General features: G+C 41.8%; 1 protein-coding gene across 2 annotated transcripts in view; it reads left to right on the top strand.

Moving 5' to 3' along the window:
• Positions 1 to 9757, top strand: part of lrrc8c (leucine rich repeat containing 8 VRAC subunit C) — a 43193-nt gene extending 33436 nt beyond the window's left edge. For both annotated transcript variants that reach the window (XM_041208151.1, XM_041208150.1), the window contains one exon: positions 6540 to 9757. In XM_041208151.1, the coding sequence (XP_041064085.1) occupies positions 6540 to 8831 (2292 nt within the window). In that variant the 3' untranslated portion in view covers positions 8832 to 9757. The remainder of the gene's footprint in view (positions 1 to 6539) is intronic.
• The last annotated feature ends 6732 nt before the right edge of the window (positions 9758 to 16489 follow it).

Genomic DNA, 16489 nt, shown 5'->3' with positions numbered 1-16489 from the left:
GTTTAATACGCCATAGAAATGATATTCCGTAGAACTGGACTCTGTGCTACTTACTATAGTAGCATCTTGGATTCCCCCCTTATTGCCTGAAAAGAATAATATTAATTTATCCCCTTGTGTGACTTTTTGACTCAGCATTTACCAACAGACATGACATTTGACCAAAGGCTTTGATAAAACGAATTCTACCCAAAGACAGGAGTTTTGGCCTTGAAGCTGTTATTGCAGGTTTTTTGTGGCTTCAAGACATTAGAAAACCACAAGAGTCAGAGTTAAACGGCCTGCAAATATCCTTGGTCAATAGCCAGCATGGTTTTCAGTTCATTCACTCAGTGGGACTCTTAACTCAAACAAGTAGTCGGGTTTCTTGGGCATTAGGGAGGAGACATTTCAATCTTGATGGTAAATTTGATTGATTTCTTGATTGCTCCAACCTTTTGCCCATTTTTTAGAGGTTTTTTTTATATCTTGTCTGGCACACGTGAAAGAGTGGGGACTGATTAAACATGGAGAGATGAAAGATTGAGTTGTTTTGTAAGTACTGAACATGTTTGGTTGACCTTGCTGATAAAAGGTAGTTCCAATAGTCTAGTTGCTGACCCATTCTGGTGGAAGCATGCTCTCAGTACGCTTTCTGGGTTCTCCTATGAAAGTCCACAAATATCAGGGATACATATATTTACCAATAGCAGTCCCTTTCTAAACGCTCAGAGATCCCACTGCTGGCAACATGAACTGAAATAGTGTCCAGTGAGAAAACTATAGGAAGGAAGTGATCACATTGGAGTGAGTGCAGAAGAGAGTTACAAGAATAGTTCCAAGGATGAGAAACTTGAGTTATGAAGATAGATTGGAGAGGTTGGGATTATTCTCCTTGGAGAGGAGAAGGCTAAGATGAGATTTGTTAGAGGTGTTCAAAATCATGAGGGGGCTGGATAGAGTAGATAGAGAGAAACTGTTCCCGCTCATCAAAGGATCGAGAACGAGAGGGCATGGAATTAAAGTATATTGCAAAAGAAGCAAATGTGATGTGAGAAAAAACTTTTTCACACAGCGTGTGGTTCGGGTCTGGAATGCACTGCCAGGAAGTGTGGTGGAGGCAGGTTCAATTGAGGCGTTCAAGAGGGCATTAGATGATTACTTGAATAGAAACAATATGCAAGGATAAGTGGAAAAAGCAGGAGAATGGCACTAAATCATGATGCTCGTTTGGAGAGCTGGTGCAGATACGATGGGCCAAATGGCCTCCTTCTACACCATAACAATTCCATGATTCAGTTGGGTGCAGAGTGAAAGCGAGGAATCAAGTCCTCCAAAGCTTCAGCTGCCAGGAAGAGAGTTTAACATGAAGTATTACTCATTCTGATAAATTAGAAAAGACAAATAAATAAAAGGTTTATCTAAGCAAAGCACAATAATAACCTAGTCTTCATCTTGAAGGTGACCATTCTTCACTACAAAGATGAGATCAGTGGTATACAACACTGCAATAAAGGAGAAAAGATGTTGCTCATTTATAGTGTCTGAAGATAATTGTCAATTCAATTCCTCAGTAATACCATTTGTATGATTTGTTTCGGTTGAGAGAAGATGATATCATGATAACTGAACACCTCTGCTTTCCCCTCTTTATTTTATTGTCCAAGCAGATCAACTCAAAAAGGGATTGAGAGGAGTAAGATTCCTGAACTAAGGTGCAGACAATTTGCTGCATAACCAAGATTTTGATATGACCTTACCATAATTCTAGTTTCATAAAGAGCTTATTCTTCAAATAAAAGGAAGGCTTGCATTTATATAGCCCCTTTTATGACCCCAATATGTCCCATAACAATCAGCAAGCACATAAATAATTAAGTTTGTTCTGTTGTATAAAACCAATTTACTTCTTAGGGACAATTTTGAATGTTAAGCATAACACAACTATTAGAATTACAGTCAGTGAAGTAGGAAACATAGCAGCCAATTTGTGCACAACAAGCTCCCGCAAACAGCAATGAAGTTATGATCTGATCTTCTGCTTTTCATGTTGGTTAAGGGACAAATAGTGCCATAGGATCTTTTACGTTCACCTGAGAGAGCAGATGGGACCTTAATTCAATGTGTCTTCTGAAAGAGGGCATCTCTGACAGCACAGCAGTCCCTCAGCACTGCATTGGCGTCAGCCTAGACTTTTCTGTTCAAGTCTTTGGAGTGGGACTTGAACAGAAACCTTAAAGCATCAACATGATGCTTAAGCAGTGTATCATTGGGTATCAACGTGCCTAGATTCAAGGCGTCTCTCCACCGGCCCCAAAGGCCACTGCTGAGGGGTTTATAGTTAATTCACCATGGCTGGACATTTCTCTGCAAATTGATGATGAATTAAAACCAGCAAGTACATGGAATTTAAGCTCTGGGATGAGTTATAAATGGCCATCAATGCACAGGGGTTTATTTGTGTGTCGAGCAATCACACTGTGGTGAATCATCAACCATTGAACAACTCTGAACAAGAACCATATGTCCAGCTTTGTTGTGTCTGCACCCCAACTTAAGCTGCAAAATATGAGTCATCAAAATGCAATAATGCAATATTCTTCAATTGATGTGAAAAATAGTAAGCACATATCAGATCAAAACTTCCTAATTACTTCGAGTTGTAGAGGCTATAACAATCCAGCAAATGTATTAGACATATGTAAGTAATGGCACAGAAATGAAGATGTTAAGTTATTTCAATAATGCTCCATTGTTGAATAGGGTTTCTCTTATTTCAAGTCCACAGGCTGCACGGTTTGAACTGTCGGACTGTGACTACTGGTGCTTGTTGATTGAAAGGGAATGTGCCGCCATCTTGTGGTCTGTTTGGGAATTGTTGAAATGTAAAAACAAAAAAACTGCAGATGCTGGAAATCCAAAACAAAAACATAATTACCTGGAAAAACTCAGCAGGTCTGGCAGCATCGGCGGAGAAGAAAAGAGTTGACGTTTCATGACCTTCAACAGGGTCATGAGGACTCGAAACGTCAACTCTTTTCTTCTCCATTGTTGAAATGTGTTTGGCATAGTGATAGACAGCCCTGGAAGGTGACCTATCTAAGGACCAGGCACTTGCACTTGACCATTCTAATAGCTGTGCTAAGCTTAATATTCAAAACTGCCCCGGAGAAGTAAATCGGTTTTACACAATTATTTATGTGCTTGCTGATTGTTGGTCTTCTTCAGGTACCTCGGCAAACAATGATTCTCTGGTAAATTTTAATTGTTCCCGTGAGCACTGAACTATTGAGCTATAGGATGCAAAGAGTTGCTTATCCAGCTCTATAGGTGTCAGCCTGAGCTCAGTGGGTAGCACTCTTGCCACTGAGTCAGAAGGTTATTGGTTCGAGTCCCACTCCAGAGATTTGAGCAGGTGGTCTAGGCTGACACACCAGGGAGTGCTGCACTATTGGAGGTGCAATTGGATGAGACTGAAGGCTCCTAAAAAAAACCCATGGCATTATTCTAAACAGAGCAGAGGAGTTCTCCCAATTGACCAATAAATTCCAACACAGCAAGTATGGGCCACTGCATTTTGGTAAGAAAAATAAGGATTACTTAGAAAATAAGAAGTAAAGTGTGGTAGGGGACTGAAAGGATCTGAGAGTACAAATACACAAATCACTAAAGGTAGCGACTCAGGGTAACAAGGCAAAGCAAGCACCAGGATTAATTTCTAGAGGGATAGAATTGAAAAATATAAAGCTTTCATCTAACCTTGGTTAGACTACAGTTGGAGTACTGTGAACAGTTCTGGTCTCCATATTATATAAAAGATGGAGAAGGAATAGAGAGGGTGCAAAAAAATTAACAAGGATGATATCAGATCTACTTTTACATGGCATTGGTGAAGCTACACCTAGAGTATTGTTTACACTTTTGGTCTCCTTACTTAAGGAGAGACATACTTGCTTTGGAAGTAGTTCAGAGCAGATTCACTAGGTTGATTCCAGGGATGAAGCAGTTTTCTCATGAAGAAAGGTTGAGCAGGTTGGGCCTGTACTTATTGGAGATTAGAAGAATGAGAGGGGACCTTATTGAAACATATAAGATTCCGAGGGGGATTGACAGGGTAGATGCTGAGAGGATGTTTCCTACAATTAGGGGGCACAGTTTAAAAATAAGGGGTCTCCGATTTAAGACAGAGATGAAGAGAAATCTCTTCTCTCAGAGAGTTGTTAGTCTTTGGGATTCTTTTCCATCGAGAGCAGTGGAGGCTGGGTCATTGAATATATTCAAGACTGAGCACGACAGACTTTTGATCTACAAGGAAATCAAGGGATATGGAGAGAAGGCAGGAAATTGGAGTTAAGGTCACAATCAGATCAGCCACAATCTTATTGAAATAAAAACAAAAAAACTGCGGATGCTGGAAATCCAAAACGATGCTGCCAGACCTGCTGAGTTTTTCCAGGTAATTCTGTTTTTGTTTTACAATCTTATTGAATGCTGGAGCAGGCTCAAGAGACTGAATGGCTGACCCCTCCTCCTGTTTCTTATGATCTTGTTGGGAAAGGCTAAACAGGGCATAGCTCTTTTCTCTTGAAAAGGGAAGGCTGAGGGGTGACTTAATAAACTTAAGAAAAGTTTTGTTAGATTAAAGACAGAGAGGGTGTTTGCACTAGTGGGGGAGGGCGAAACTAGAGGTCATCAGGTAATCACCAAGAAATCCAATAGGGAATTCAGAAACAACCTCTTTACTCAGAGAGTGGTGAGAATGTGGAACTGGCTACCATAGGGCGCAGAAAGTGAAATGAAAGGTGTCCATGCATTTAAGGGAGGTTACATAAGCATATCATGGAGGTGGGAACAGAGGTTATTCTGGTAATGAGGAGGAGTTGGGCGTTGAGTGGAGCATATAGGCAGATCTGGACTGGCCTGTTTCTGGGCTGTTTATTCAATGTAATCCTGTGTCCTGGCCAATGTTTACCTCTCAACCAACATCATGAAAAGAACAGATTATCTGGTTATTTGTCTCTGCTCTCTGTGGACTATTCCTTTGTATTGCTGAAAAAATGTCAAAGCTTTTCATCTTGTACTTATCAGGACACAATGCAAGAATACCAATATAAGGGGAAAACAACAATTCATACTGTATGAGAAGAAAGTGCTGATTGGTTGGCAAGTGGAGTCTGATTGGTCTTATCAGCAACCTTGTAAATAGGGCCCGAGTCATTTGCTCACCATTTAAGCTTGATACTGAAATAGGGCACATCAAAATCTTCCTGCAGGGACTACCCTGATCGGATCATTTCACACTGTATAACATACAAACTCAGGAACGGGCGTAAGGCCATCACTTTTGGCCCTGAAAAGTGTCCAGTCTACCTCAGATTATCCTGGAAGGGCAAGGTATCTCAAAAATGTGAGCAACAGGTGAAGCTAGCTATTTCACATTGTTACTATGCAGTAGCAAAATGAGTGGTATTTGTCACTATAGGATGCTACTCTCAAGCCAAAAAAATGTTCTGCCAGTCACACAATTGAGTAATGTGGTATATGAATTTCAGTGCCAGTATGATGCTAGGTATGTAGGCCATACTGTAGGCCGTACATACCAAAGACTGGCGGGTTATATCAAACAACATGTCCTGGCCACTGTCCGCATTGGGCAAGGTACAAACAGTACCCAACCAGCCCATGCTTGCAAAATGCAAAGCGCAGTGTCCAACATTGATGTGATTCTGCGATTGGACAATATTTGCTAAATAATCCTCAGTGTGCTAAGAATGACCCTGACAACCAATTTAAGATTGTCGGTTAGGCTCACAGTGTGACTCATTTGCATGTACTGGAAGCTGCATATATTAATACACAGGGACCTGTTCTTTACAGGCAAAAAGAACATGTACACTTTGCGCCTCTTTCAGCTAAACAAAGTAAGTGACAGCCATTTGCTGGCTCATTCCTCAGGGCCATGCCTTGACCAATCAGAGTCGTCAAGCTGCATGGTTTAAATTTCAATTCGGAGGTTAACTGCCAGTCACCATCACTGGTGCATTCTCCAGTCAGAGTCCACTTGCCAACCAATCAGCACTCTCTTCTCATATAGTATAAATTGTTGTTTTCCCCTATATTGGTATTCACAAAGTGTCCTGATGAGTGCAAGATGAAAAGCTTCAACATGTCTCTTTTATCAGCAATACTCAATTGCTGTTCTACCAAATGACTATCTTCCTTTGTGAAAATTGTGTTTCCTTCATTACGACACTTCAAAATACTTATTTGGTTGTCAAGCACTTTGTGATCTGCTTTGCATCAATGCAAGTTATCTCTTTCTTTACTGCAGACAAGTCCACTTTAATACTTTTATAATCTGTGGAGAGCATGTATCACTAATTGAAAAGCTGAGGTCAGCACAGGCAGCCAAATGAAGTCTTTAGGTCTTATAATTGTGATGATTATATGATTCATCAATAAATATTTATATTTAAACTTGCCCAGATGTTATACTTTTTAATGGTTTGATTTTTTTTCTCCCCCCCCCACCACCACCCCTCACCCCGTCTCTTCCCCAGGTGATGCAAGACAAGATCATTTGTCTTCCCAAACGGAATTCACCCCACAACCTGCGCCCCGTTCAAAATCAAACACTCGTCAACATTTCTTCCGGTCCATTTGTGACACCAGCAACGTTGCCATTACCACGTCCATCCTCTCACCCTTCTGCTGAAATGAAAGGATTGAAGACAAATCTTGATCTTCAGCAGTACAGCTTTATAAACCAAATGTGCTATGAGCGCGCGCTGCATTGGTATGCCAAATATTTCCCCTATCTGGTCCTGATACACACGCTGATCTTCATGCTGTGCAGCAACTTCTGGTTCAAGTTCCCCGGATCCAGTTCGAAAATCGAGCACTTCATCTCCATCCTGGGGAAGTGCTTCGACTCGCTGTGGACGACCCGCGCTCTGTCCGAGGTTTCCGGCGAGAACCCCGAGGAAAAGGACAACAAGGGCAGCCAGAAGAACCACCAGGTCAAGATGGCACCGGGCCTGTCCAACTCCGAGGGCAACCTGGTGAAAACGCAGTCCTTGCGATCCATTCCCGAGAAGATAGTGGTGGAGAAGCCAACCGTCAGTGCCCTGGACAAGAAGGAAGGTGAGCAGGCCAAAGCGCTGTTTGAGAAAGTCAAAAAGTTCAGACTGCACGTCGAAGAAGGGGATCTTCTATATTCCATGTATGTGCGTCAGACCATCATCAAAGTCATTAAGTTCATTTTCATCATTGCATATAACAGCATCCTGGTCTCTAAAGTCAACTTCACTGTGGATTGCGAGGTTAACATTCAGGAGATGACAGGCTACTGTAAGTTTTCCTGCAATCACACTATGGCTCACCTCTTCTCCAAGCTGTCCATTTGCTACCTGTGTTTTGTTAGTGTCTACGGCCTCACCTGCCTTTACACACTCTACTGGCTGTTTTACCGCTCCCTTAAAGAATACTCCTTTGAGTATGTCCGGCAGGAGACTGGCATCGATGACATCCCTGATGTCAAAAATGACTTTGCCTTCATGCTGCACCTGATAGACCAGTACGACCCTTTGTACTCCAAGAGGTTCGCAGTGTTCCTGTCAGAGGTCAGCGAGAACAAACTGAAGCAGCTGAACCTGAACAATGAGTGGACCCCAGATAAGCTGCGGCAGCGGCTGCAGACGAACGCTCAGAACCGGCTGGAGTTGCAGCTTTTCATGCTGTCGGGGTTACCAGACACTGTGTTTGAACTTACGGAATTGCAGTCCCTAAAACTGGAGATCATCAACAACGTCACCATACCAGCCACCATTGTGCAGCTGGAGGACCTGCAGGAATTGTCCCTGTACCAGTGCTCAGTCAAGATCCACAGCGCTGCTCTGGCATTCCTGAAGGAAAACCTCAAGGTTTTACGAGTCAAGTTTGATGATATCCGGGAGCTGCCACATTGGATGTACGGGCTGAAGAGTTTGGAAGAGTTGCATCTTCAAGGCTCTTTGAGTCCTGACCTCTCTAAGAACATCACACTGGAATCCTTGAGGGAACTCAAAAGTCTCAAGGTCCTTTACATTAAAAGTAATTTGACCAAAATCCCTCCTCCAATCGTTGAAACTTCGAGTCACCTTCAAACACTGTGCATTCAAAACGACGGCACCAAGTTAGTGATGCTCAATAGCTTGAAGAAAATGGTCAATCTAACCGAGCTCGAGCTTATTCACTGCGACCTGGAGCGAATACCCCACGCCGTGTTCAGCCTGATCAACCTTCAAGAACTTGACTTGAAGGAAAACAATCTGAAATCTGTTGAGGAAATCATCAGCTTTCAACATTGTCGCAAGCTCACCTGCCTCAAGATGTGGCACAACAGTATAACTTACATCCCCGAACACATCAAGAAGTTATCCAGCTTAGAGCGCCTTTACTTTAACCACAACAAGATTGAGGTGCTGCCTTCACACCTCTTCCTGTGCAACAAGCTGAGGTCCTTGGACCTGGGCCACAATGACATCCGATTCATCCCACCGGAGATCGGCGTCCTCCAAAGCCTGCAGGACTTTACCATCACTGGCAACAAAGTGGAGAGCTTGCCAGACGAGCTGTACTTCTGCAAGAAGCTAAAGACACTAAAAATTGGCAAGAACAACCTATCAGTCCTGTCCCCCAAGATTGGCAACTTGGCGCATCTCACTGTGCTGGAACTGAGGGGGAACCATTTTGAAGGACTGCCGGCGGAGCTAGGGGCTTGCCGGGCACTGAAGCGAAGTGGTCTCCTTGTGGAGGACGCCTTGTTTGATGTGCTGCCTTCTGATGTCAGGGAGCAAATGAAAATGGAATAGACTGTGGTCAAAAAGGGGCTGTCTAAAATTCAGCCATAATGTCACCACTTCTAATGTCAAGTGACCCTTGATGGGTGAGTCTGTTGTGAGCTGGCTGTGGTTTCTTTTGGTTTTTTGCTCTTAAATTGTATAACTCAAGAGTTACTGCCAACATTTTTACATTAATCTTGTATTTTATAATCCATCATGTTCGTTTTAGCTGTGTGAAACAACAGATGGAATTAGTGATGATTAAGTAATTTGTGTCTTGCCTCTAATGTAGTTAAGGAATTTCAAAGGAGTGGATGTTACTGTGCTACAAAAATTGTGGATTAGTGTCAGAGAAAACTTATCAGAGCAGACCATTGCCTTCCTGCACTGAAAGAACATTATCAGTGAACACACAAGTGACAGAAACCTCTGTGCGTGAAGCTACGACCAGCCTTTTTTAAGAATATATAATATATATATATATAAAATCAGAGATCTGTTCTCAGTAAACAGGGGCCAGACAAGATGGTGATTTTTCCCAAATTTATTTATTTAACAAAAAAAGAAGAAAAATGTGCCTTTAGTAGGGTGTCAACACCCAAAACTGCTGCACAAGCTGGTATAACGTGCCACTAAACCACGCAAAGGATACCACAAACTGATTCAAATACTCATTGCTTATCAATTATTCAATGCAATGTACTAGCAGGGAAAATGGGATTTTTGCACTAAACCAAAGGATTTTCATAGAGTCATTATGGCGCAGAAGGTGGCCATTTGGCCCATTGATTATGTAACCCAATATGAGCTAGTGCTAGCTGAAGGGACACTGGAGAGTTGGTGAGGGGTTTGGGGGGGAACCATTATGCCTCAATGTTACTTATTTAGGACATACCTATATTTGGAGGCTGCAGTGGAACTAATGCTAAGCATGTAGCTGGGAACTGAGGTACGCTGGTGCAAAGTCTTGTCAGTTTGAACTGCATCTATACAATGTATAGGCAGTGGAAGACTATGACCAGGTACAGTGTAGCATTTCAATATAGTGTTAATTGCGTTGTAGAAGATGGATGACTGAGATGCTGCTAAAGAGCTGTTGGTAAACAAAAAAAAAACCATTATATTACAAGGAATGTTTTTTAATAATTATATGTAGGTTGGCAGAGCATGGTGGGGCAGTGTGATATAGTCAAAATGCTAATTAAGAGGATAATGACAGCGGATATAGGTTTATAGCCTCAAAATGGTCAAATGACAAGTTATGAGAAGTTAAGCAGATTACTAAAAGAAGCACTATACACCTATGTGTATGTGTGTGTGTGTGTGTGTGGGTATATAATATATGTACAATACAATTACTTATTTTATTTGTGGGGAGAGGTTAATTTAGAATGCAAGTTTAAAATTACAGCTTACCATTATTCTACACCTGTCAATCTGAGATTATTAGGTCAAAATTATAATGTGTACCCGCAAACCGGAGTTATATTGTAGCATGCGTGGCAATCGGTCTTAACGCTAAGTTCAATGAAGAGATAACTCTGAGAGCATCTGCTTACACAACTTACATAGCTCCACTCTGCCAGTCTAGATATATATATGCACTTCCTCTCTACAAAGTCTTACTTCCTGTTGGCATATTTTTAATCACACGTCTGTGTCAACTTTTTCTCGTTATAGATTTGTATTCCCACATTTATAATGGAAAGCAAATTCACACGTTAATGATTTTAGCATGAAAAGGACTTTTGTTTATAAGGCTGCCCAATTACAGGCACTTTTCTTCAAAGCGGAAAGTACCTCCACACCAGACCCATGGTAGTCCTCCAAAATGATTGAACAGCAGAGGGTGCACAACCATCCACTGCTGATGGTTTCAGTCATCAGGTCAGAGAACGAAACCACGTCCAAGTTACAATGCTACTTATGCATCAATGTGAAATGGAAATCTCTTCGCAGTAATGTAATGTCGTTAGGTGAGGACCGAAGAAATAGAATTTTATTGCTTTTGGTTATCAAGGGGATAACCAAGGGTTATCAGAGCCCTCTTCTTGAATGTTTACACCATCATTATTTACTTGCTTCAGGGAATTAAACGTCGGGACGATCATGTGGTCGTGTACGTTGTCCCTGGTTCGTTGGATGGTTTGGATGAATGGACCAACTGACCTTTTCTCAGTCCCTGCTTCAGATAAACACCATTCCATACTTTATATAACAGAAGATTGTATGTACAGTTTAACACTGAACTGTTTTGTTCAAAATTCATGTATCATGGATAAAACCATTTTTAACTAAACGGAGACCATGAAGGAAAAGTGAAAATAAATGATAAGTGTCTAGAAGCTACTTACATGTGCAGCTAAAAGTGGAGGGCTTTACTTTTTCACCCCACAATCCATGGGAAGTCCAAAAATGCATTCCTTCATCTTTTAAGCTAGAAATGTGCAGAGTTTTACGCTTACAAGAACCAGTGACTTGTATTATTTTGCACAGAATTTGTGTATAACAGGACCATCCCCAATAGAAGAGAAGGATTCCAGGTTCAGACCTTTATTTCCAACAATGCCAAGAACCTACCTGACCAATAATTACGGCCTTGTCGAATGCCCTATTGTTCAATTTTAGACTCTCACTTTGCACCCCCCCCGCCATATACCATTCTTTGAGCAAGAAACAAACAGTCTGACCAAGCTCCATCACCAGTTATTTGTAGATGTATGAGAGCAACCTATCCTTTGAATATCCCCCTTCTGTGCATAGAAGTACCTTGTGTTTGACATCTCTGCCCTCTGAGAACGCAGCTGAGAAAGAAAGTCACCCAAAGCTCTCCTGCCTGTGCCACTTAGTCATACCAAATCCCGCTCACCCATGTCCTGTATACACCTGTGTTACACTGACTCCAGGTTAAACTATGCCTTGATTTTAAAATTCCCATCCTTGATTTCAAGTTCATCCATAGCCTCACTCTTGCCAATCTTTGTAATCTCCTCCAGCCCTTCCACCCTCTGTGTGCACTCGTGTACTTCTGGCCTCTTGAGCATTTCTAATTTTAATCGCTTCACCATAGGTGGCTGTGCCCTCATCTGCCTCAGCCCTAAACTTTGGAATTCACTTTCTAAACTTCTTCTCTCTACTTCCCTTTTCTCCTTCAATATGCTCCTCAAACCTACCTATTTGACCAAACTTATGCTATCTTAATGCTACCTTATGTGGCTCGGTGTCAAAGTTTGTTTTATCATGTTCCTGTGAAATGCCTTGGAATGTTTTATTATGTTAAAGATACTATATAAATACAAGTTGCTGTTCTATTTAGAGAACACCTTTTCTCAACCTTCGAACATTCCAAAGCATTTTACAGTTAATAAAGGTCACACAAATAGCAATGTGATAATGACCAGATGATCAGAAACTCACCAAGTAGAGAGTTATGGATGTGACTGTTCCCACTGGTGCTTTGGAGCAGCAGCACAGCAATATATTTCCGCACCGCACCATTGAAATTGGAGTGGTAAACTTGCCCTATGGTACCTCAGAACATAGCCCAGTAAATACTTCATCACGCCTTTCCCAAACCCAAAACCTTTAAGTTTGTTCCCCCATTCAAACAAGAGGGATTTTTCTTCTAAAGGGCATCAGCATCAGACTTGGGACATATTGTAAATCTTTGTCCTTGGCTTTTATAAGTATACAAGGAAGGAGAATCAGGAACAATGATAGAATTAAGGCCACATTAAACCCGACACTATCTGACAACACTGGTTAGATAGGAGACTACAACCTATGAAATTATTCTTTGCGTTATGAGCATACAAGCCTTTAATATCCTTGTATAACATTTCTCTGTGAATATTGCTGAAAAGAGAGACATGTTACTGAAGCTTTCTGTCTTGCACTAATCAGGACAAACACAAGAATGCCACATTTCAAACAATCACAGCAATTTACACCACAGAAGAAAAAGAAGGGGGAGGGGGAAGGAGAAAAGGGAATATAGTATGAATTGTTGTGATCATTGCAACATATCTATCTTTTCAGTAACGTAATGTCTTTGTGCATTATCGCAATGGAGGTGTTAACCCCATGGATTTTTGCTTCTGTTATAATGGCATTTCTGGGAAATGTCACGAGTGTCCTATGTGTTCAAGAGAGTGTTGCCACCATTTGTTTGAGAGAAAACATCTGTGTTATCCAACTGATCTTGTTCCCTGTAGCAAAAATGAACATCACACAGAACTATGATGATTTTTTTTTATTCTTTCATGGGATGTTGGCATCACTGGCAAGGCCAGCATTTGTGGCCCATCCCTAAATACCCTTAAACTATGTGGCTTTCTGGGCCATTTCAGTGGGCAGTTAAGAATAGACCACATGGCTGCAGAGCCACATGTAGGCCTGACCAGGTAAGGATGACAGATTTCCTTCCCTGAAGGACATTAGTGAACCAGATGGGTTTTTCTGACAATTGACAATAGTTGTCATGATCACCATTACTGAGACTAGCTATATAATTCAAGAATTTATTAATTTAAATTCCACCAGCTGCCATGACAGGATTTGAACCTATGCCCCCAAAGCACTAACAACGCCAGATTCTGAAGAAGAATCATAGAGACTCAAAACGTTAACTCTGTCTTTCTCTCCACAAATGCTGTCAGACCTGCTGAATTTTTCCAGCAATTTTTGTTTTTGTTTCAGGCTTCCAGCACCCGCAGATTTTTTTGCTTTTACCTCCAAAGCATTAGCCTGGGCTGCTGGATTACTAGTAACAGCGACATTCCCACTGTACCACCATCTCCCCCATGCTTGAGGCAGGAATCATAGAACCATTCAGCAAGGAAGGAGGCCATTTGGCCCGTGATGCCTGTACCAGCTCATCGAAAGACCTTCTCCATTAGCCCCACTCCCTTACTCTTCCCTACAGTTCTGCAATTTTTTCCCCTTTTTTACATACTCAATCCCCTTTTGAAAGGCTCCTATTGAATCTATGTCCATCACTCTATTTGGGGCAGTCACGACAACTTGCCACATAAGAGAAAACATTCTCCTCATCTAGTTCTTTTGTCAAAGCTATGGTCCTTTTGAAATAGATGGAGGCAAACTAATTATGAATTTGTTTTACTTTTCTCTTAGGTTGTGGTGGAAGGTTAATAAAAGACAGAAGTCTTAGTAGGCCCAAAGATATAATTTTGGGGTTGCCATATGCCATCACTTTATCCCCTCTGGAGATTCCTTGGAGGTTTTGTTATCCCAGTTCTGTGGAAAGCTATTAAAATGATTGTTGTTCAAAAAGAATGTTTGTGATTGGCCAGTAACAGTCCGGATATAGGACACATCTCAAATCACTTCACAGTGACTTACCTTGTACTGTTTGTTGTCATCCAGGCAAATGCAGCAGCAAGGTTTGAGATGAATAACTAGTTAGTCTATTTTGACAGTGTTAATTGAGGAAGGAGTAGTAGTCAAGGGCACCAGGAGAGCTTCTGGCCTTACTTCAGTCAGTGCCACGGATTCTTTCACACATCAATCATGATTTTTTGAGATGTGGGCATCACTGGCAGAGCCAGCATTTATTGCCCATTCCTGCTTCCCCATGAGAAGGTGGCTTATGGTTTACCATGGAAGTCCATCCCCCCAGGATGGGATGCCAGACAGGGGGCAGAAAGTTGGATGCCATGGCAGCAGCATATGCCCGTTGTCTCCCCGCCCCCGTGGGTATTTTATCTGTGGTGGGCAAACATCAGGTGGCCTACCCACCTGGGAGACAATTAAAGGCCACTTAAGGGCCTCCTCCTATCACCACTAGGATTTTTTCCACTCCACATGTCCAGGCCTCGGGCTGCTTCCTGTTTGGCCACCCTGTGTTCATCGAAGGCCCCAATGTATTACCCCCCAACACAGTGTTTCTCCTCCCCCTCCCTCCCTGTTGTTCAGCCCATCCCACATCCCACTCCAGGGATTGCCAGCCTGGCCCTAGTGAGGCCCTGGACTTATGTTAAATTCTGAGTCCGTCGACGGCTCCTCTGTGGGAACACATGTAGTCCCAGCAGTGGCGCTGCTGGCCAGGGAAGTAGCACTCCCACCTCAAGCCAATTAAAGGCCCAACAGCCATTAAAATTCAGCCCCCATCTGAAGGTGCTCTCACTGCATTGTTATGCAGGGAGTTTGAGGATTTTGAACCACTGACCATGAAGGAACGGTGGTTGGGGGGTGGGGGGGGGGGGGGGTGTGGGCGTGGTGATATATATATGTCTGAGTCAGGATGGTGTGTAAGTTGGAGGAGAATTGGGGGGGTCTGGTTTTTCCATGTGCCTGTTGCTCTTGTCCTTCAGGGTAGTAGAGGTCGTGGATTTGGTAGGTTCTATAGCAGAAGTCTTGGGTGAGTTACTACAGTGCATCCTGTAGATATTACACACTGATGTATCACTCTAACCCATGCATCTAGAACAAGCAGACCAGATCAGAATGAGGATCTTATTGGTGTCAGGTTCATCTTTAATTCCTTACTCTCTTTTACCTAAATGCACCCAGTCAAGCCCTGGGCCAGTTCTGCCAAGAGAAGTCTGTAGCTGCTTTCTGCACTTTATCACTGATGCTGCCTTTTCCTTCAGCTTTGAAAGAAACGCACATTATCTTTTGTAATCAGATTTTTTTTAAAAAAAATACTTTGATAAGCTGGATTTAACAGGTTGAAATATCAAGCCTGTGAAGTATTTTGTTTGAAATCTTCCTTACAATAAATAATATATTTTGAATAGTTCAACCAAAGAACATTAGAGCTGACTGACAGAACAGTCACTGTGTGTTTCAAAGTTGTTCAATGAGATACTCCATGATAAGCTACTGTAAGACACATGTATATGTGACATACATGGGCCAATTTAGATTTTATTCCTCCTCGGGCTCCTGAAATTCTATTGCCATTTGATAAATGCATTGAACTCGCTACTTGGTGGCTGAAGGAGAATTCATTCCTTAAGTATATCTCACAATAAGTTGGGAATATCATGCTAATAAGCTGCATTTCTTTTAAGGGCTTATCTATGATCAGAATGAAGCAGAGCGGAACTCCCTGGAGGACGAATTATCACTCTGTTTTGCTTCTGAGTTAGCTGGGGCCTTCCCACTCAATTTCCACAAGTTTAGTCATGTACAAAGCCAAACCACTTTGCACCAACACTATCCCTGTCCTTAAATGCACCCGAAGAAGCACGTTTTCATATCACAGAGACCCGCTTCAGCATTTCTGGTGGAAATGTTGACATGAGATCAATGCAGTGCTCTCTGAGTCACTCTTGCTATGTGAATTGGATTTAATACTAATTCAACTGCAGGAGGGCCTCCTTGTGTTCAAAATATTATTATCACTCACTTATGCACTTACTCATTACAACAAACAAAACAGTAATTACTTGTGGTTTCTTGTAGCATTGATAAAAGGCTAGGAGGGTTTGTGTATTTTTTTGTCTGAAAACCCGAATTATCCTCAAATAAGGAAAAACCCTAATATTGTAACCCAAAGTCATTATTTTCTTCATTTGCCATCTGATTATGTGATATCTGAGTGTCCACTACTGATTTTAGAACAAGATTGCCTTTTTATTTTTTTAATGTCAATTTTTATCACACTGTATTAATATATTATATTTTATTGACATAATAGTACGACAAGGCTGAATGTGTCAATT

The sequence above is a fragment of the Carcharodon carcharias genome, chromosome 16 (assembly GCF_017639515.1).
Source record: "Carcharodon carcharias isolate sCarCar2 chromosome 16, sCarCar2.pri, whole genome shotgun sequence".
Taxonomy (NCBI): Eukaryota; Metazoa; Chordata; class Chondrichthyes; order Lamniformes; family Lamnidae; genus Carcharodon; species Carcharodon carcharias.
This window is presented reverse-complemented; position numbering and strand designations above follow the sequence as displayed.